The sequence below is a fragment of the Chelonoidis abingdonii genome, chromosome 15 (assembly GCF_003597395.2).
Source record: "Chelonoidis abingdonii isolate Lonesome George chromosome 15, CheloAbing_2.0, whole genome shotgun sequence".
NCBI classification, from domain to species: Eukaryota; Metazoa; Chordata; order Testudines; family Testudinidae; genus Chelonoidis; species Chelonoidis abingdonii.
The window spans coordinates 21,849,910-21,872,921 of NC_133783.1; the positions used below are offsets into that span (position 1 = coordinate 21,849,910).

At 39.9% G+C, this 23,012-nt stretch overlaps 1 protein-coding gene across 1 annotated transcript in view; it reads right to left on the minus strand.

Annotated features, from left to right (window-relative positions):
• Window positions 1–5,713: 5,713 nt before the first annotated feature.
• Window positions 5,714–23,012, minus strand: part of RUFY2 (RUN and FYVE domain containing 2) — a 60,294-nt gene continuing 42,995 nt past the window's right edge. Inside the window, exons 14-18 of the mRNA XM_032795250.2 lie at window positions 22,829–22,958; window positions 18,211–18,305; window positions 16,835–16,883; window positions 9,932–10,009; window positions 5,714–8,906 (exon numbers count right to left, since the gene is read on the minus strand). Coding sequence (XP_032651141.1) covers window positions 8,763–8,906; window positions 9,932–10,009; window positions 16,835–16,883; window positions 18,211–18,305; window positions 22,829–22,958 — 496 coding nt within the window. The 3' untranslated portion in view covers window positions 5,714–8,762. The remainder of the gene's footprint in view (window positions 8,907–9,931; window positions 10,010–16,834; window positions 16,884–18,210; window positions 18,306–22,828; window positions 22,959–23,012) is intronic.

Below are 23,012 nucleotides of genomic sequence, written 5' to 3' on the forward strand. Positions count from 1 at the left end.
ACTAGCTCACCACCTTGTATCTCAGCTTTTATTGGGCCATTGTCTGTTGGTGACAGACAAGCTTTCAGGCACACACAGCTCTTCCTCAAGTCTGGAAAATGACTTACAGCCTTTATGGTAGCAACACTTTCACATTATGCCAATAGGTTCAATGTTAAATCTGAAATACCTACATACTGGAGGCTGATGTGAGGTAATCAGATTTCTCTCAGAAGTAGACCTGGCCATTCTGTAGATTTGGTGGAAGTCCTTTACACTCCTCAGATGAGGGAGCAGAGCTAACTTCCTGCAAAGGAAAGCTGGCTATTAAAATGCTCCTGGGTGGCTGCTTTCCTGGGTATGTTCCTCCATACTTTTACATTATCCTTTCAAAAAGGGATAAATGGGGGTAGACATAGCTTAACAGACAAGCTCAGCATTGTACTGTTGATATAGTAGTAACTCTTTTGCATAGTTGAAAGATGGCCAAACCTAAGAGGGGAAAAAACTTAAGGCAAAACAGCACCTCCTGTTCTTATTGCAGGGTTACAGTATCTTCATTCTGTTGTCTCGCAGGCCTACTGGAACAAGGAAGCTTAGGACAGCTAGAGATGAGGCTCAGGGAGTAGCTGTGTTCCCTTTTAAATCCAGAAGTGCACTGCCACAGATGAGTTCCATACTTATGATCATGCTTAAGATTAGAGTCCCATCATCATCAGGTGTGCGCTCCAAAGGTCAGCCAGGGATCAGTGATGCTCTTTCTAAGGGAAAAACAGATTTAAAATAGAAAAGCTACACCTCTTCCATGATGTTAAGCCTCACAGCTGGGGCCAACCTATGAAGTTAGTAAACCAGGTAAGATCAGGTGGAAAGGCTAAGCATTGGCACGTGACCTGATTGCATGCAAGTACAGAGGGCTATAAACATGGGCAGCAGCTCTCCATCCTTAACTGTTTAGTAAACGGGAGAAGGAAAAAGATACAACTTTCTGGTCAAAAACACCTAGCCGTGGGGTTCCACACAGGCAAAAATATCTTGCAGAACCAGTTACTTTACAAGGTAAGTAATTGATCTTTACTCAAAGCCCTCCAGAAAAATAAAAAAGCATCACAAAAATGTAGGGCTGGAAGGGACCTCAAGAAGTCATCACATACAGCCCCCTACCCTGTAGCAGGACCACGTAAATCTATTAATATGGATTTCTAATGTCTGAGATGGTGTTATCCACATGCTATTTTAGAATAGTACAAAATCAGGGCAGCATGGGTTGAGCAGCACAAAGAGGGTAGTGGTTTTATTTATAAAGAAATGGCAAATATTGTGTTTTCCTAGTTGAAGTGCTATAAGAGACTAGTTTATGCTATAAACTTTTTCTCTCATACAAAAATCTGGTAACTTTAAAGTTTCCGTTTGGAGGTTTAAGCAGGAAGGCAGTGCAGTAATTAAGCAATAATTTCAATAAGATACATGCTTATTTTAAGATCATTTACGTTAGTTTCCAATTTATTTGATGACATCTCTATAAAAAATTAGATACATAATTAACATTAGCTTTAATAAAAATTTTAAAATACATAGGTTGAGGAAAGTGTGTCTGTACCTATGGGTGTAGTGCTTAGATTATCCACAATACAAAGTTTGTTTTTAAAGTCATAAGATCGTATAGTACATAAGCAGCAATAACCTAAACTGAGGTGAATGAATGAATTTAAGAATACAGTTTAGATGTCTAGCATCCATGCATTTGGGTACATTACTCATGGGAAAAAAAAGCTGTACAGAGTTGGTAGCAGAAAGAAAAATATATCCATGAGTGAAGACTGTCCCTCAGTAATTGAAAATTTAGGATAGGTTGTTCATTTAGAGAGAAGGGGAAAAAAAAGTCCACGAGGGAAGTATTTGTTACTTTCCTGACTGCTTCTCGTCGGCATTCCAGCTCATCCCTCCTGGTATTGCTGATGTCCACTGATGTGTTCTATGTAAATGCCCCTTGACCACCTGATAGCGTCCGACAGCATAAGTTGCTGCATCAGCTGAGCGTAGTGTTGACCGACTCCACGTTCTCTCACCACTGGCTCATTACTGGGGTTCCATGCGCCCAAGGCTCCGACAATCAGCGTGTGAATTTGGACCTCATAGCCCCTAGCTCTGAGGATGTCAGCCAGAGGGACCTATTTCTCCAGCTTTCAAGATCAGGCATCATGGAAAGCTAGGGTACTACCAAACCAGTGCAAATCTACATGCTAGGCCAAATCCTGCTCACTTTATTCACAGTTCCACTGCTGCGTAGTACATGCAGGAATAAAGCGAGCAGCATTTAGCCCATTGTGTAAGGCAATATTAAGACAAAGTATTTTAATAGCAGAAACTGTCAAGTGTTCAAAATACTTAATATGTGCACAGTTTGGTTATGTCATTTTATTTCTTCAAACAAATTACATGTTTACAAACATTTGCATTATTTTCATTTACAAAACTCTCAATCTTTTAGAAAATTCTTTACAAAAGCTACATAAGCAATTACAATCAAATTCTTGGCATGATCAGTAGAACATTAATTTCATTACTACTCTCAAAAGCTACAACTAAGCTTTTTATGTGCAACAATGATTTATGAAGCTGAGTTAAAAATGGAATTTTTCAAAACCATCTTGCTCCTATAATAGAAGCAATCCAAATCTGTGGATAAAGGAACTAATTGGGCTGATAACTCTTCGGGTTTCTGCTGGCCAGTGCAGATTTGGAGGAAATAAGAACAAAATTGAGCTAGAATAACAAATGCCTAGATCAAATGGAAAGAGAGAGGAAGTTATCAGTAAGCTTAAAAGAGAAGTCTAGAAAACAGTGGTTCATCCAGTTTTAATGTATGACACTTGAGTGTTGAGCAACTGCTCTGTTCCACAGAAATGCAAATCTTGAGATGGATGAGTGGTGTAAGCAAGAAAGACGTGGTGAGGAATGTCTTGTTAAGAGACATGTTCATAGTAACACTGACAGATAAAGCAAAACGAGGGCATGAAGGCTCAGATGGCTTGGCCATGTAAAGTGCAGTCCTGCCAACTATATGAGTGCAACAAATCAAGGGAAAAAGAGAGGCTGACCCAAGAAGTGGGAAGTCAAAGGAAAACATGCCAGCATGTGGTGTGATAAAGGATATTGCATTGAACTGAGCACTTTGGAGGGAGAGGACTTGGAGAACAGGTCCCTATTTGATAGAATTAACACGAGAAGTGCAGATTTAGGAGTAAATTCTGCAGTTGGAGCCCAATCCCACAATGAACTCAGTGTGCAAAGCTTATTGCAGGACTGGGACATTCATACGGAGGAAGGAAGCTTTATTCTGGCAGAGTGGGTTTTCTTTTTGTGTTTTTCAAACTGGTCAAAAGTTTGGATTGTTAGTATTCCCACTAGAAACGGGGTAGTAAGCAGAGTTCAGGTGAGGTATATGCTAAATGCAACTTACAGAGATGTTATCCCATGTAATAACTGCTGGGTGTATTGATATAAAACACTACAGGAATAGGTACACGGGTTCTAGGAGCAGACACAGTTGCCATGCAATATCCGTTTTAAAAAAGGGCAGGATGTATGATGTTGTGACTCAAACCCTCTCACTCACAAAGCCTGAGTTCTGCAGGTTTGAGAGGTGATGGGAAGGGAAAATTTTCCCCTCTCACCAAGGAGCAGAACAGTTTTGTGGCCCCATATAGTCCATGACTGCACACTTTACCACACAATTACACATCTTCAATAAATATTCTAGCACTTACAGTTGCGAAGAACTTGAAAATGCAACACAAGTGTAACTGATGTAGTGATATCTGTCTGCTTTTGCACAGCCTGAAACAACTTTGAGATGTGAACTTTCCTATCCATATACATGGCTCTGAAATCTAGAGATGACAAATATTTCACACTGTTGACATTTAAATTTTTTATCACTTTAGAAGGAACATTTGCAAATGTTCTTCGAACCATCTCAGACTGTCTCCCACACCCACCCAGGTGCTAAAAGGCCCAAGTGTTTCTTCGGTAACTGGCAAAATCTCCAGCTTTGCTCTGGACAGCTACAATACAGTTATGTGGTCAGTGCAAAAATTTTTTGGCATATCAGTAACTCAAAATGAAGGGAAATAATATTAAAATAAATAGGCTACTGATTATACTCTTCATTTTCATATTTGATTAAAAATCTCAATTTTTTTACTTTTAAGACACCTACCACAAAATTTCCTCTACCACAACAAAGTGCCACTGAATGCAGGAATTTTGCTACAGAATTTAGCTTACTACAGAGCAAAAATAGCTTTTGCTAGAACAGCCTGTGGGCTGCTGTAAGCACAGTAATTGTTGCATCTCTCTTTACTGGGGCCTAGCAAATAGTTCAGTGCAGTCACAATCAGCCTCAACACCACACTGTTGCACTTCCTCTCACTCCCAACCCTCATCCATTCTTCTCCCGCTCCACATGCAGTGGAACCACTTATTCTATACACCCACAGAGGCAGAATCTGCACCTAAACAAGTCCATTCTGTCTTTGGTACTGTACGTCATTTAGAAATGAAGAGTTTATCTGTACATGTGGCATCCAAAGTGTTTGCAATTAGGATTGATGTAAACAACCCATTAAGGTATTAACAGAAGTTCATAAGTCCACTGGGGAGGTTTCAGTAGGAGTTCACATCAGGTACTAGAGCAGGGGTGGGCAAACTACAGCCCGGATCCAGCCTCTCAAGGCTTTGGATCCAGCCCGTGGGATTGCTCCCCGTGGCTCTGCAGGCCTGGCACCGCTCTCAGAAGCCACCCCCAGGCAGGGGGTTCTGCATGGGTTGCCCTTGCCTCCAGGCACCGCCCCCCGCACCTCCTACTGGCCAGTAATGGGGAATCACTGCCAATGGGAGCTTCCAGGGAGGTACCTAGAGGCCCAGCAAGGGCAGGGCACACAGAACCCTCTGCCCTCCCTCCCCCAGGGGCCAGAGTGCTTCCTGGAGTGGCACAGGGCTGGGGACAGGACAGGCAGGCAAGGAGCCTGTCCTGGCCCCAGTGTGTGCCGCTGCCATCCCGGAGCCCGAATCACTCTTGCACCCCGCCCCCGATCCCTGCCCTGAGCCCCCTCAGACACACTGCACACCTCCTGTACCCCCTCTCGCAGTGTGTACCCTTGCACTGAGCCCCCACTGCATTGCACACCCCAACCCCCTTCCCTGAGCCCCCTCATACACCCCACTCCCCTCCTCTGCCTCAATCCCTTGCCCTGAACCCCTTCCTACACTGCACCCCCTCCCACAACCTGCACTCCCTCCCACACCCCAAGCCCCTGCCCCTGCATACAATTTCCCCACCCAGATGTGGCCCTCAGCCCCAAAAGTTTGCCCACCCCTGTACCAGAGCCAGATTCTCAAATAGATGACCGACAAAGCTAAAGAGGGGTGTCAGTTAGAACTATTACCAACTCCCTGATCCCAGTGCTAGATCTGTCTTTGATGCAGTATACCCTTCACTTTGGTGCAGATGAGAGCAAAGCCCATGGGCTGTTCAGGCAGCCGGAGAATGACAGAGTTAGGGTGCTTTGGTCACACTCCCTAGGTTGAGGGCTGTCATATAGCTCATTATACTGGCCGTATGGTTTATTGACTCGTGGCATTGGTAGACTGATGCAAAAGGGCTATAACATGCTGGAGAATCTCGCCTATTGACTGTAAAGACTCTTTATAACAAAGAGACCAATTTAAAAAAAAAATATTCTGATGAATATCAATAAATCCAGTTTAGTGCTGCTCCTCCTAATACCAAAACAATATTCCTCTAAGAATTTCTACTGTACAAATACTTTACTATCAGTGCAAATGTACTAATCCAAACCTAGACAATGCACTACATTTTTCTGTCTAGAAATGGTTCTTGTACATTTAAAAATGTTGACACAGTTCAGATTTCACCTCTTTATTTTGCTCCCAAAATGGACTCTGTTTTCACACAACTCAAGATATCCACTCTACCTTAGGTAACATCAGAACAGAAACTTCTCTATTAGATTCAAAGAAGTTTCTAATTATCAAATTTGAAGTTCTGAAAAATCAAGGAAAGGGTCTCAGTGCTATAAGAACTGCACACACAAAGCATACAAAAAAGCATTAAGGTCCCATGGTTAAGCACTCAAACAAACATCAAGATATGACAAAGTTAAGGGTTCACATTCAACCCTAATTCTGCCCTTTTTTTGTAGGCATTGATACAGGCTAATTACATACCATTTTTACAGAGCTACTTGTCAAAGTAGAACTGCAGTCTAAGGAGTGTTGTGCATGAAGTCCAGGTCAGCTTGGCTATATAAAACACTAGTCAACCCCTCAGAGGGAACAGGAGGAGCCCTCTCCTCTGCACCCTATTAACACTGCAGCTACACAAAGCTCTGGGCTGGTGAAGTTCTTAAGTTCCTCAGGAGCACATCACCTCATCAGCCAGAACCTTCCCCCAGTGGAGAATGCCTAAGTCTAAAGGAAGGGGCTAGTGATTTTTCAAACACTCATTTTGCTACAGAACAATGTTGTGCACAGCTTCAATTATGATTATTTCCTTTCCATATTTCACCTCTCACCTGAAAAAAAACTTGCAATTTTTCTTCTAAATTGACAAATTATTTCCCCGACCTCCACTATCCTCATAGTGAAAAAAGGCCAAATTGTTTCTGCTCAAAAAGTTTCCATAACAAAATTCATTTTAAGCAGATATCAAGTCTGGAAAATTTCAGTTCAAAAGGTGAGTATGAAAAAGTTACAACCAGTGAAAACAGGGAGTTAGAACAGAAGATGTAATGCAGCCTAATTATAGCTGTCACTGCCAGGTGGCAGCTAAAACAACTGACGATCAACCTATTAACACAAGGCATGTCCTGCTTAGTATTAGGCTATGTCTACACTACTGTAGTAAGTCGCCTAGGTTACGCTAGTCCAGCTATGTGAATAACGTAGCTAGAGTCAACATAGCTTAGGTCGACTTACTCTCCCGTCGACTTACCTTACTCCTCTTGTTCCCGGTGGAGTACCACAGTCGACCAAAGAGCACTCTCCCGTTGATTTAGATGCCCTAAATCGCTGCCCCGGTGCACTGATTGCAGCACCGTCAATCCAATGGTAGTGTAGACATAGCCTTACAACTCTATTCTCTCTCATTTATTTAGATAGGGTTCTTTTAAACAAGTAGTAATACTGGGCGTTAAAACTTTTAATATAAAAGAGTTATATCCTTGTAATTCAGTTGCTCCTTCATTTAATATTTTTCAACTAAATGGAATCACTCCTGGAAGCTGATTGTCTTCATTTTACTAACTCACTACTGAAATTTGCAGTTAGACCACAATTAGTGTATATTTTATTGAAACGTTTAGCTTTTAAAGCATTTTACCTTGATGTAAACATATTCTGCAGTAGCAGGAACAGAAGGATGTTTATGCACTAACTCAATATTAAGCCTCTAAATAAAGTATTATAATGTAAACTAGGGGATGAAATGTTAAAAAGCAGATAGAATACTGCTAAAAAAATTTGAATTTTTCCTTTTTTTGCCACAGATTAAAAGTAAATAACACATTCTTATATCCTGCAAACATTATGAAAAGAAAAAATTTACTGTAGTGCCTCAGTTGGAATCTTTTCCTCCTAAAGACTATTTTTCACTGTAATTAATATATTTCCATTTATCTCAGAAATCTGAAGATCAAAGGTATTAAAAAACAGGCACTATAATGAAACGGTGTTTTGAGTGTGAAGCAGTGATTTTTTTCCAATGTAATAAAGGTAATTACATAATGTACACTTATGACTAATCTAAATTTAAAATTCTGTCCTCGGATATGCATATGGAACTTCCGTTGACATCAGTGGAGGTTGTTTTCATATACCAGAGTAATTTCGGCCATTATAAGCGTATATTTTCTGCTAAAATAATAGCTCAGTTTTTAAAAAATAAGTAGATAACTAAAAGTAAGGGAAATGTTAACTGTATAAATACTTATGCTTAATTAAACAAGACTGATTTAATATATTTTATAAAAATGTTTCATTTGTAATGTATTATTTTGAATTAGCCTGCACATTTATTCAAATTCCCACTGTTTGTGTTTGGGTAGAAAAGGGAATAGGTTCCTGTCAAACTTTTGTTCAATGTCCTTCAAATACCATTACATGAACTCTGTTGAAGAAAAACTTCAATATGAAATACTCTTTCCATTAAGACTATATAAAACCTTTTATTCCTTTGCTGCCTGTTGGATGCAACAAACAGAATCAAATATTAAAGGCTGGGATCTGTAAAGGAGCGCCAGGGTGCTAGACACCCGTTTCTCATTAAGTTTCAATAGGAGCTGGATACCTAACTCCCTTAGGCCACAACTACACAACAAACCAGAGCGGTCAGTGTTGGGCATTATGGGACAGCTGCTGGAGGACTGTTAGAGTTGACATGGGCAACGCAGCGTCTACATTTATGATGCATCGACCATGGCTCAACGCTGCTTGGGAAGGTGCTGTTACTATGTCAGCATAACAGGCCGCTTACATCAGTAGGAGACTAAGTGTAGACACATGCACAACAAGGTAAACACAAGGTGGCTCACATCAACCTAACTTTGTATTGTAGACCAGGCCTTACTTAGTATGTTTTGAAAATCCAAATCTAAACCGCTTACCAGTATTCCAGGAATATACATGTTAATACTTTACATTATATCTTTTTATATAATATGTTAAATAGCAATAGTTTATAAATATTTTGTAGAGTAATTTTATGGCATGTTAGAAGAGCATCTCTGTATAAGAAATGCATGGCAGGAATCACAGACTCGTACAGGCTTTGGCGACGATGGTAGAGGCAGTTCATTGTCAGAACAGGCGTTACAGAAAATTTCACCACAGTTTCTACAATGATGCTAAATAAAGATGGAGAGACCAAAGGATATTTTAAATTGAATACAGAAAGTGTTATACATTTGATAATCAGCTGTCATAACAAATACAGAAACAGAACTCTTTGAAATTAAACTTTTAAATTCTAGGTAAGAAGTATGATGGCTGTTTTGTAAAGATGACAGGACAACACATGAAAAACCCCAATCTGTAATGCTTTTCTAGACAGGCTACCGATCTATGAACCCTCCCCCTTTTTTTTCTGACCTCAGTTTAGTGTAACTTAAATTACCAAAATCAAATGAAAATGCACTATAAATAATGTTACCACTAATTGGGGCTTGATGCTCTTCAAGGCCTATGCATGCACTATCATTTATACTGTAAAATAACATGCTAGAAACGTTGAATTACATTTGTAGAAATCAAATATGGATTTGATTTGAAAATGAAATGATCTGTCCAGAATCTCATCTAGTAGCTAAAAGGATTTAAAATAAAAAAATAAAATGATTGAGATAATTTAATTTCAGAAGCAGTTAAAGCATATGCCCAAATACAGCCTTCTACAAGCTGTTTTAATATTCATATTCATTCAAAAAATTCAAAATGTTCATTCATATTTTCTTAGTCTCTTGTATAAATATGCATTGCAAACACCGTTTAAATATGACATGCAGGCATATCACCAACTGTAATAATTTACTTGAGGAAGTAACAGATCTCAGTGCACTTAAAAAGCTACTTAAAGGTCTGATCCTACAAGGTGCACAGCACAAACCCCTGAAGTCATGAATGGGGCTCTGTGCAGGCAGAGGGATCTGCCCACATGGAGCCCCTTGTAGAATCAGGGCCCATGTGTGTATGTATACAACAAACACAGGCGGAGAAGTTCAAATATAAGCATTTTAGGACATGTCCCTAAAATAACTATGTATTAATTCATGTATGAGAGTCTCTGCTGTACCTCTAAGAGTAGTAAATTGAATGTTCTTTACATATGACATTTAAAGACTGGGAATTGATATAAATCTCTACCCAATCTTACCTTCCTTTTGGAAAGAGAAAATTCCTTTTCACATAACTTGCAGTGTGTAGCCTCTTTGTCTTTCAGCCAAACCTGTCCCTGGAGGGGAGGGGAGGAAATGTTTTTTCAAAGAACACAAAATATTTGTAACACATCCAAATTCTGGGGCTCTTCTGGACAAGAGTGCTCAATAGAAGCACTATTCTTTACTATTTATATTGCAGTAGAATTTGGAGTTGCACCACCATCATGCCAACTGAGATCAGTGTCCCAATGCATGAGGCACTGTATAAACACACGCGAGACATAAGAGATGGATCCTGCCTCAAAAGAACGTGCACAGGCTGTGACAGTTTGTACCCAATGTTCACTGTTTTTACAAAACTATGATAAATTTTGTACGAAGTATGCTTTGTGAGGTATCATTTGAAAACTCAGTCTGCTGATCATTATTGTCCTGTGTGACAAAGTTCCTCCTCTACCTGGGCGGGTCCTGTGCTTACTGGCGGATTTGCTTGACTCACAGATTCACCATGTGGGTTGGGAAACATCCCAGAGACCTTCCCCTCTGGTAGAAGTCACAGTCCAGGTCAATTCCTCCTGTGTTTGATCAGGAGTTGGGAGGTTTGAGGGAGGACCCAGGCCCGCCTTCTACTCTGAGTTCCAGCCCAGGGCCCTGCGGACTGCAGCTGTCTGGAATGCCTCCTGGTACAACTGCATGACAGCTACAACTCCCTGGGCTACTTCCCCAATCACAAACCTTATATGAGCTTGCATTGTCCAATAGAGAGCTGGACAATACAAGATGCACATTTCTAGGGGAAGGTCTGGGACTGGGAAGTTGGAGGTGTTGTCCTGTATATAATTCATGAGTGGGTGGCCAAAGCATTCATGTAATTCAACTGGGAGCGATTTTACATGTTAGGCTGTGCAAGAGCAGGACCACAAGTGGTTGCTCTTACAGCAAAGAATTGTAAAAGGCACCCCAACTTGAAGATTGAGGGAACACAGCTGTTCAGCAGTCCAGATTGTACCCTGGGTAATGTTACACAGGCTAAATAAACATGAAGAATAAAGAGTGGAAGGAGGAGGACAGGTTACTCACCTTGTGCAGTAACTGGAGTTCTTTGCAATGTGTGTCCCTGTGAGTGATCCACTTTAGGTGCATATGCACCCCCTGTGCCTTCGATCAGAGATTTTTGATAGCAGTGCCTATGTGGCCCACACATGCACCATACACATCCTCATGCCCCATACTGAAGCTATGTAGGGCTGGGGAGGTGAACTACTTTCAGTTCCTTCTCTGCTGCAAAGCCCACAGAGGCAGCTCTGAAGCAAAGGGGAGGGAGGCAGGTAGTGGAGCACACACACATGGGGGCACATCTTAAAGAACTCCAGTTATTGCACAAAGTGAATAACCTCTGCTCCTTCTTGAGTAGTATCCCTCTTGGAGCATTGCTTTAGACGACTCCCTAGCAGTAACCCTTTAAGGAGGTGGGAGTTTCAGAACAGAGTCCATCACTGAAGAAAGAACTGTGTTGCCTACTGACACATCTGATCTTGCAGCGTGAATTAGGGAATAGTAGTTGGAAAATGTGTGTACCAAGGACCTTGTTGCAGTCCCACAAATTTTAGCAACTGGAATATCTTTGAGTATGGCTACAGTTGTAGATTGTGATCTAGTAGAGTGTACAGTCACTCTTAGGGGAAGTGTATTTTGAGTAAAATAATAACAGGCAATAATACATCGCTACCCCGATATAACGCCACCCGATATAACACAAATTTGGATATAACGCGATAAAGCAGTGCTCCAGGGGGCGGGGCTGCACACTCCGGTGGATCAAAGCAAGTTCAGTATAACACGGTTTCACCTATAACGCGGTAAGATTTTTTGGCTCCCAAAGACAGTGTTATATTGAGATAGAGGTGTACATTCAGAGATCCACTTAAAAAGTCCCTGAGTAGAAACAGGCACTCCCTTAGATCAGTCTGAAACAGAAACAAAAGAATCTAAGGGGTCTTCCTGAATGGAAAAGGAAAAGCCTTACACCCTCAAAGTCCAGTGTATGAAAGGCAGACTATTTTGTAGGCTGCAGCTTAAGAAAAAAACCTGGAGGGTGAGTAGCTTGGTTGATATGAAACCCAGAGGACACCTTAGATAAGAACTTTGGATGAGGTTGTAAAGATACATTCTCCTTGGAAAACACAATAAAAGGAGGATCTGCCATTAGAGTCCCCATCTCCCCAACCCTTTGAGCAGAGGTGATGGCCACCAAGAAGGCAAGCACAAAGGGTTGTTTCATGAGGCAGTTAAGAACCAAGTCAAGATCTCACAAGTGGCATAGGGGCTCTAAACTGGGGCCTTGGCTACACTGGCGCTTTACAGCGCTGCAAATTTCTCACTCGGGTGTGAAAAAAACACACCCCGAGCGCTGCAAGATATAGCGCTGTAAAGCGCCAGTGTAAACAGTGCCGCAGCGCTGCAAGCTAATCCCCATGAGGAGGTGGAGTACGTGCAGCGCTGGGAGAGCTCTCTCCCAGTGCTGGTGCTGCGACCACACACACTTCAAAGCGCTGCCGCGGCAGCGCTTTGAAGTTTTGAGTGTAGCCAAGCCCTGAGAATCTTGTTGTGGTCAGATGAGTGAATACTGAGAAACCTTCTATCACATGTAAAGCTGCCATTGCCACTAAATGAAGCTTGCTTAAAAAAAAAAAAATAAATAAATAAAAAATCAGGCCTTTCTATGAGTTCCAGCTCTAACAAGAAGTCCAAGATTGGAGAAAGAGATGAGTGGGTCAGAGAAAGATACCACAGATAGTATCTTCTCCATTTCTGAAGGTAAGTGTGTCTAGTAGATTCCTTTCCACTATTTAATGATAACCTTGTTTTCCAATGGACATGTGATCTCTTGTCCTGAAAACTACTGAGGAACAAAGCTTGCAGTTGCAGGACATTCAGATTAGAGTGAAGCATCTGACCTGGATCCTGAGACAACCATCAAGATATGATCAGGAGCTGCCACAGAGGGCGAGAGGTGAGTTTGATGAGGTTGGGGAACCAAACCTGACTTGGCCAAGTTTGTGCAGTCAGAATGAGTTTGGCTTGGTCCTGTCTGATCTTGACAAGGACCTTTAAGAGCAATGGAGTTGGAGGATATGCATAAAAAAGAATTTTGGTCCACGTAACGAGGAAAGAGTCTCCTTGAGATTACGGACTGAATCCTCTTCTGGAACAGAATTTGTTGCACTCTGTTTTGGCTGCTGTGGCAAAAAAGTCAAACTCTGGAAATCCCCAGCTAGGAATATTTTGCTGACTCCAGAGTCCAACTCCCATTCAAAATTTAGGGAGAAACATCTGCTCAGGTTGTCCACCATGGTATTTTGTATCCTCAGGAGGTAAGAAGGCAAGATGACTATCCAACTGCTGATGCACCAGTTTCAAAGCTTTATAGCTTTGGCACAGAGTGAAGGGGGAAATCCTCTGACCTGATGATTGATATAGTTCATGCATGCTATGCTGTTTGTCAAGATCTTGATGGACTTGTTTCTGAGCAGGGAAAAAAGTGGAGGTGAACATTTCATTCAAACAGATGGATGTGCAAGCGCTGTTCCTTTTGTGATCACTTGCCTTGGATTGTGTGAGGACACAACTGCACTCCCCATCCCAAGAGGGAAGCATCCAATGTTAATATAACTGTAAGGTGTTTCTGGCTGAACAGTATTCCTGCACAAACTTTGCAATGATTCAGCCACCAGGTGAGTGATTGTAGGATCTATCTAGGTACCGATACCTGCTTGTTCAAACCATGTTTGTTGGGTACACAAACAGTCCTGAGCCATCCCTGGAGACACTGAAGATATAATCTGATGTTGTAAGTCACAAAATGCAAGCCACCATGTGTCCCAGCAGTTGCAAACATGTCCTTGCTGGAACCTGAGAGTTGAGCTACACTCTTTGTACAAGATTCCTTAGAGCAAGAAACCAGGTGAGGGGGAGATAAGATCTGCCCATTATTAAATCAGGAAGTTCTCTTAAGAAGAGAAATCATTGAGAAAATGAATTTCTCGAGATTTATGTGCAGGCCTAGACTTTAGAATACTGAAATTGTTGTTTGCACTGGTATATCTCCTGATATGACCAACATTTGAGGAGCCAGTTATCGAGGTAGGGAATTACAATTATTCCTAGATAACAGAGGTAGGCATCTACAACTGCCATAATTTTTGAGAGTCCCCTAGAGGCTGAAGACAGACCAAAGGGTAGGAGCTGGTATTGGTAACAATTATGCTTGAAAGTCAATTGAAAAGTCTTTTGTGGGAAGGATGAATTATTACATGGAAGTAGGCATCTTTGAGGTTGAGGGTCACAAACCAGTCCCAATTCCAGGGAGGGAATTACATCTGCTAGGGAGACCATCTTGAATGTTAAGTGTCTGACATCCTTGACCAGTTGTCTGAGATCCATTTTTCTTGGGTATCAGAAAGTATCTTGAATAGAACCCTTTTCCCTTATGGGACTGGTTTTATGGCTCCTAGATTTAGGAGTGATGAGATTTCCTGTGTAAGAATTAATCGTGAGGGAGTAAGTGGTTGAAGGGGCAGGTTGGAGGTAAACTGGATTGTATGACCCAAAGTAATCGCCTCCAATACCTATTTGTCCAATGCTATAGCCTCCCATGCTTGACGAAATACAGAGAGGTGGTGTCCAAATTGAGGAAGGGGTGTATGTGTAATGCAGCAGATAAAATCTGGTCATTAGGTGGTCTGGACTCTAGACCAAACCATCAAAAATGATGTTTGGACAATGCCAAAGGCTCAGATGATGCAGCCAAGGTAGTTACAAGCCTTTTCTTTGAAAATCTTTTATCTTCTAGCTGTTGGTTCCAGTGTTCTATGGGAGACAGAAAATTGAATAGGGTGGGATCTTTGAGACATACTACATTTTCTCTTATCAGCAGATGCATATATTCCTAAATACCTAAGTGTTGCCCTAGAGTCTTTTAGGGTGTGAAGTGAGTTGTCTGTGGAATCTATGAAAAGCTTCTGGCCACTGAAATGCAAATTCTTCATGGTTGACTGCACCTCCTGTGGTAACCCAGACAACTGAACCCAGAAAGCTAGCCTTGTCACAACTGCAATGGAAACAGACCCGGCTGCAGTGTTAGCCACATCTAGTGAAGCCTGCAGTGAGGTCTTTTACAAAAGCCTGATCCTCCTTTATTATGGCACAGAACTGTCCTCGACATTCCTGTAGTAAATGGTCAATAAAATCATTAAACTTCTCATAGTTCAGGGAGTCATATTTTGACATTGGTGCTTGGTGATGAGCTATCCTGAACTGTTGCTGATTAATAGCTCTTATGAATGAATAGCCATATCTGGTATCAATTATTATAAGGAGTGGCCTTTTGGGTACACCACCTGCCCCTTTAATTGACTGCTTCCATGACCAGAGATTTTGATGCTGGGTGAGAGAATAAACAACTCAGTCTCTGCCTGGGATGTAGTATTTTTTTATCATTTAAAGTCTATAATAAATTTTACACTTACTAGGAATATGAGAGTTTCCCAAACTATGAATGCAGTAGGAGTGCCCATGACTAACAGAGACTGCTTCTCTATGTGAGGGGCACATTTTATAGCCCAGATAGCCCAGATTCCCGACAAAAGAAAAAAAGTTACTCAAACCCCTCATGGGGCGGAGGGGGGGGAGGGGGGAGGAAAAAAACAAAAAAATTTTTTAAGAAGAGAAAAAAGGGGACAAAAAACAGTCCAACTATAAGGTACTGAATCTACTCTACTAACTTTACAGCTAAACACTAATAAAAGAGGCAAACAAGCACTAAGCAAACAGGAACATGCTAAACTCTATCTAAGGCCAATGGTGGTAGAGAGGATCTGAGGGAGGTTCACCTGTACAGTTTTATATAGTCTCAGTATGGGGCATGAGGATGTGTAGGAGGCATGCGCAGGTCGAAAAGGCATTGCTACTACCACAAATCTCCAAAGGCACAGGGATACATGTGCATCTGAAGTGGAGCTCCCACAGGGACACTACTCAAAAAAAGGAAAAGAGGTACAAAGGGTGGAGTGATTCACCCAATGTCCCACAGCTAGCCAGTAAAAGAACATAAGCCAATCCAATGCTTCATCCACTGGACCATCCTGCCTCTCATGTGGCAACAATCTAATGCTTCAGACTGGGGAAATGGATAGCAGCACTGTGAACTGTTAAGTTCTTTTTGGCCAAACTATCAGTAAATCACAACTCTGCTTGAGGTGTGTATGAGTGAACACAAGAAATTATTTCAAACAACAGTTACATGAAAATAATTTTATCATTACTTATTCTAACTGTAGTACGGCTTAGGAGCCCCACATCATGGACCAAGGCCCTACTGTGTAAGCACTGTAAAAATAAACAACAAGAAGATGGTCTCTGCCCCAAAGAGCTTCATCAGCATTCAGGATAGCACCCAACATCCAGAAGCTAAAAAGCTCTAAGGATGTTTCACCAGGCTCTCTTATATAAATATATATTCAGTAATAATTCAGTTCCTTAGGACTAAATAACATATGCTGGAATTTAACTTCACCAAGGAGATAATGGCTTATTTCATATAATATTGGGTTTTTTTAAACTAAAAGATTAAGGTATTTTGGTATCAAATTGAAAACAAAAACCAAGGTCTCATTGCAACATTCCAAACAAAATTAAAGTTGGTCAGAAGCAGTTAAACTGTTCCATTAAGTGCTTCAGAGCATGCCTGTTTATCTCATCCTAGCACATGAGACCAGATAAATGAAAATCTATCCTAAATGCTTACCTTTGGAGAAACAAATCTCCCGCGTGTTTAAAATTTTTCAAGAAAATAATTGTAAGAAAAAGCCTCCCAGCTTTTCCCTCCAAATCTTACTAACCTGTAATACTTTGTTTGCTTCTTTTATATCTTCTATTTTAAGCTTTGATCTAAACATAGAAGATTATATATAGTTTAGACATTTATTGAGAGTATTTAGTTACCACATATGGTTAAAATACTTCAGAAGTTACAATTATTTTAAAGTCAAAGGTAAATTATTATGAACTTCTGGCTGATATATTGTTAAAAATATTTATATTAACAGTAGCACCCAGAGGCCCCAATCAAGCTCAGGGCCCCAATATGCTCAGTGCTGTACAAACACAAGGAAGACATGATCTCTTCTCCAAAGAGTTTGCAATCCTATGAATGGTGGCATATGTTTAGGGCTTGTATAGACTTGAGAAATTTACGCCAATGTAACTAAATCTAGATACAAATCCTTAATGCTGACACACCGCACTGGTGCAAAATGGGGTTTGGAACTTACTGTGTTAAGTTTCACCAGCACAAGCAATTTTATTCCATTGTACAGCATCTGTCCTGGGTCCAACTACACCAGTGCACAATAAAGCAGTATAAACAGGGCTTTAGGCTACACGATACTATTCTTTTTGACACAGGATGTAAAACACAGCAGCATTAGTCATGGCATGACTATTTACAAGAGAAGAATATCCTTAAAAAGGAGAAAACATTGCTCAAAAATATCAAGGAGGAAAGTGTTAAAGGACACTAAACTGTGTTCAAAGCCCACTGCTAATAAATGGTCTAATGAAATGAACAGGCTTTGGAGTTGCACCCCATTTTATACTCTGGAATCCTAGCACGCTTGGAGAGGATTGGACATGTACATGCATCTAATGATCACTACTTGCTAAAAGCTTCTGAGCTCTTATGCCAGGGATGTACATCGCCTCAGAGTAGGGAATGGGATCCATGTGGGCAATCATCTCAAATTATAATGAATCTTCCTGTTGTGGAACCCACAGTTATTGATTCCTAACAGAATTAGTCTTTAGTGAAATGGAGTTCACACAAATGCTCAAACTTTATCCAAGAATGTCTTGAATGCATTTATTAAGAGACAGGAAGATCTTCATAAAACAAGTCTTGAGGAATCTCTTAGATTGCCCAAAGCATTTTTAATTAGGACTGTATTTTCTGAGATGGACATAGTTAAGTCCATTATATGACTGCTAGAGACTACTCACTACCCTAATGTGAAGGTAAATCTGTTCAAAATGCAGACCAAAGCCATTTGTACACACCTTTCTCTTCTGAAAATTTGTCAGATAATTTCCTCCTACTGAACTGAATAAATTTCATTTGAAGCCAGTAATCCTCCCTAATTTCCATGGTAGTTGCACAGTTATTTTCAGTAGCTTTATCTTGAATTTTACATTGCAAAAATCATCAAGAAAAATAAGTTACTCGCTAAGCTTGCAGGCCAGTTCTTGGAGAGCTTCTTCTTGGTCATGACATATCTTTTTCAACTGCCTATTTTTGTCCTGTAGTTTAAGGAATTCCTTTAAAAAAAATAAAAGGTGGCGTTTTTTTAAAGTAAGAAGAAACAACATAGTACATAAAAGTAACTTTCTACGTAATAAGTGTTACAACTTTACATGTTAACCAGTACTGTATGTCAAGTCAGAAGGTTAAAGGAAGGGGCAATAGTCATTAATAATATTTTGGTAATCTCAAAAGGATAAATAGCAACCCCATAAACAAAGCTGTGTGATGGTGGAGAGAGGGAAGACATGTTCACATAATTACCACCAGTGGTTTTGCCTGTGTTCCACATCCAGTAATGTTATGTGACTTCCGCTTCCTCCTGTACTATTCAAACTTTTCTGCTGTAAATTCTCAAATCAAAGCCCAGTGAAGTCAATGGAACGACTGCTACTGATTTTGATGGGCTTTGGATCAGACACTAAGAATTACTAAGGGAAACTCCATTCTTTTACTATTTCCCTAAAAGGAAAGGTAGGATTGGTGGGATTAAGGCAGACCAAAAAAAGGTAAGAATATATATGTGGCTAAATGAGCTTTACTCTTTTAAATGTGCTTCACATTCTCCTAAGAAATTTGTCTCTGGCATAGTCCTAGCAGATCTGCAGGAGCATGAAGCACTGTGGCTCACATAGCCTATGCCACCCCCAGTATGCCACTGCCCCAGCATCCTTCCTTGGACACAATTCGTTTGCCTATTAGTCACTAAAAATATTGTATGGGGATCTGAGAAATAAGTTTAGCAGGTGGAAAGGTATAACAAACATATGCTTAGAAAGGATGTTCTGCTGCTATTTAATCTACATTTGCTTTATATTTAAATTTTATGCTCACTTCACCTCAGAGCCTTGAGGTTCTTATAAGACTGTGGCAGACAAACAGTTGGCTTTCAAACTCTACTGCTGAAAAAGTATTCATGCACCTATGAGTACAATTCATATAACAGTCACTTTTTCCCTATCTTTCTGGCATCTTCATCTTCCCATTTTCCTTGCAACAGCTGAGATCACAAACACCTCAAACAGCTGGAGGCCTCTTTTTTTTTTTGCCATACTTTAGGTGGCTGTGATCTTAACTGTTTTAGGGAAAACACACTACTTGGAATGTATGAGTCAGGGATTCTTTTTCTCATAAGAAGTAATGAATTCACATTTTTCATTATACTATATACTGATGGGTATTTCATCTTACAATTTAATGATGTCAGATGACAGTTTTCTAAAGGAAACCCCCCCCCCATTACTTAAAAAAAAAAAACTTATGATTCTCTGGTTTCAAAACAGCTAAGAGGCGATGACTAATTTATAAAATATCTTTAGAATAATTCTTTTCTGTAGATCAGTTATAAGTGGTAATTTGAAACAAGACAATTTCAATTGGCTTCTTTACTGTAGATCTTGAAAAACTTTCTAAATCTGAAATATTTTGGACAGTATTTCTCTCTCTTTTCATAGTCAGTTCTTTAAAAATTAAGCATGTCTGCTCTTCCTTTTTTTAACTAAGCCTCATCCTAAAATACAAATCAAGAATTAATTCCTCTTCAAAAACCGGCAATGCTGTATTTTGAATATAACAACAGCTAAGCACTGTGATGCAAAAAATAGCATGGAATGGGATAGCAGCAGCTATATAAATGAGCATTCAATGCGCTGTCTCAGCAGGAAAGAGGACATTTCATGGGGAAGGCATGAAGCTGCATGTACACCTGTTAAATTCAGCAAATAGCCTATATCTAGTATATGGCTGACATTAAATATTATATCCAGTAGTAGATGTGCAGACAGAGAGAAAAATAAAATCACTTGAAAATATTTAAAGATACTTAAAGATTAAAGATACTAAAATTAGTTTAAAGACAGATCTTGATAAATTTATGAATGGGATTATATGGAAAGGGTTGCCCGTGATAGCAGGGGACTGGATTTGATTACATGAGTCTCTTCCAATTCTATGCCCTGACAAAAAATTACATAGTCTGGGTACTGACAGAAAGGCAATGGCACGTCTAGAAGAGGAAAGGGACACTCATATACTATGATGACGTATGAACCCCTGAAAATAGAGAGGAGAGCTCTCACTCCTTCAATGGCTCTCAGCATAAACCAAGAGGAAGTCAGAGATAAGACACATGACACCAAGGAAGAGTAGAGGAAAGCAGGCTAACCAAGAGAGCAGAGAATCACTGATGGACTTGTCCTCTAGACATCATGATACTAAGAGACAGAGAGAGAGAGAGAGATGATACGAGCAGACACGGTTTAACAATACAAGCATTTTTATCTCAGACTTGCCTCTAGAAAAAAGTTTTCACCTACATTAGGTGAAACTGGGTGTAACTTCAGACCTTCATATGTTTTATGTCCACTTACTTCTCGTCCGGTTTGCTTTGGTTTCTTGACTGCCTAATAAAATGTTAAGATTCCCCCCCCCCCCTCTTTTTCTTTAGCTGTTATTTACATGAACTGGTTCCTCAAGACGAGAAATATCAACTGCTGATATCTGGTGAGGGGCAGAGGGGCAAAGAGTACCGGAAACTGGGTGCTCAGGTCCAAGACATAGGTGAGAAAACTGTCCATCCTCAAATATTTCTCCCAAGGGGCTAGCTGCAGTCAGTATGGGATCTGGGGAAAATCTGGTACCATGCCTGACAGGGCATGACTTTTTTTTTTTTTTTTTTTAAATGAAGTTTCAGAACGTAATTAAAATTCTTATTTAAAGATTTGTAAACATGCATTCACTTTAGTATCTGAGCTCTTCACAAAAATATAGCCCAAACACTGAACTGCACAAAAAAGGGACCATAAAAATCCCAGCAACACTTGCTACCTGAAAACCTCTACCAACTAATTGCTGCCTCATTGTCAAACAGACAAGAGCAATTAGCCAAACACTCAGTCCAAGTGTGCCTTACCTCTTGCTAAGGATACCATCAATCTCAGGCTATGATAGGCCAGCTGAGAGGGCTACACCAACAGAAGAGGGTATACAGCTCTGATACCAGTCCTAGAGAATCCAGCAGCAATGTATATGAACACATGGCAATTTGTTAATAAGTGCCTCAGTGGGCAAAATTCAGGATCAAATTGTCTTAAATGAGACACTAATATCCTCACATTTATTAACTGAGTTTTACTAGTTAAGCTAGCTGCTCTAAATACAAAATATGCTTTATGTTACTTGCTCCTGAAAAACTAAAGAAACTGAAACAAATAATTTAACTCTATAGTTTATGTCTCTAGAATATATTTTAGTTCTATTGGTCCAAGTAGATCCTGAAAAACCGTAACATCTATGGGTGGATTCTTTCCAATTATGGTACTTGAAAACAACAGTAGGTTCCTGAAATCCTATCACACTGAGTGTGTCAGAGAGGTATACAATAAATACCCGTTCCATTAAGGAATATCCTTCTGTGAATATACTCTGTAACTCTTTTTAGTATTTTATTTGGGAGTCTGCTAATACACAACAGTGGAAACACTGCTCTCCTGTTTCAGATCATGCATTATCCCCCTGACTGTTCACTAATCTATTGCTTTCTCTATTTTTGACTGTGTAATTTCCTTCAGCCTGAAAGATTTTAATTGTTTTAAACTTAAAATGACATTTTGAATCTATGCAATTTTTTGTATATTTACCCATGGTACAGTCCATTAATTTCTATATATTCAGGCAATTTTTAAGGTTACTGAGCACTTTTCAAAAACTCTCTTACCCATAGTAGTTTGTTAGTTAGACCTATTCTCCCTTAGCAGTGCCTCCCAGCCTTAGAGTCTGGGCAGACTCCATTTTCCTCATGTTTTTTAGCCTCTTGAATTTCTCTTAAAAGAATTTACTCTACTTGAATCCCAACAGTGATTTCTGATTATTTTATTCTGCTTGTGGTTGACCATTCTAAGTAGTCTAGGTGTGTCAAAAGGATTTCAGGAACTCCTAACAGATCCTCTAACATCAGCCTTTCCAGTACCAAATTGTGAATGTTGGGAGTCTGGTTGGGACATAAAAATATCTATTTCTCTTAAAATCTCAGATCCAGTTCTAAGAGCAACAGTAGCAACTCACAAATTAATTTCATTTCAGTTTGATGCTAAAGGACCAAGCAGACTATTTAGTGCCTCCTCCACATATTTGCTTCTTTTCAATCACTTCCAAGGTAAAGAAATGTAAAGATACTATAGAAATTAGTGATATGAAATTTTTAAGTAGCAAGATAAATGGGGTTTGACGGATTAGAACATTTACCCTCACTGGTCTATTACAAGATTATAGTGAGATATCCTTCAGTTCGATTCAGAAAGGAGAATGTGGATTTCACTATTCCTTATGGAAAACACAGAATCCTGAACTCAAGTCTACTGGGGTCAGAAGGGACTGCTTTTCAAAAAAAAATTTTTAATTTATTTATATTTTTAAGCTGAAACGTTTGTTCTATTAAGGATTTCAGATCTGGGAGAGTTAAAATTTATATTTTAAAAGCCTGGCAAGTTCACTTTTAAATTACTGCTAATGTGAATTTGAAAAGTTTTCCTCCAGAATTTACTTTTTTAAGAGAAATTATTTGTTGGGTCTCTACTCTCAGATGAGATAAAGTTTCTTTTTCCTTTTGCAGATTATCTTCCAGGGTTTGTCTCCATTCCTTTTCTATCTTCAAATCTGTTTCCAGTTGAACACTAGAATTGCAAACAAAAGACCATCATGGTGCATTTCAGTATAATCTTTTTAAC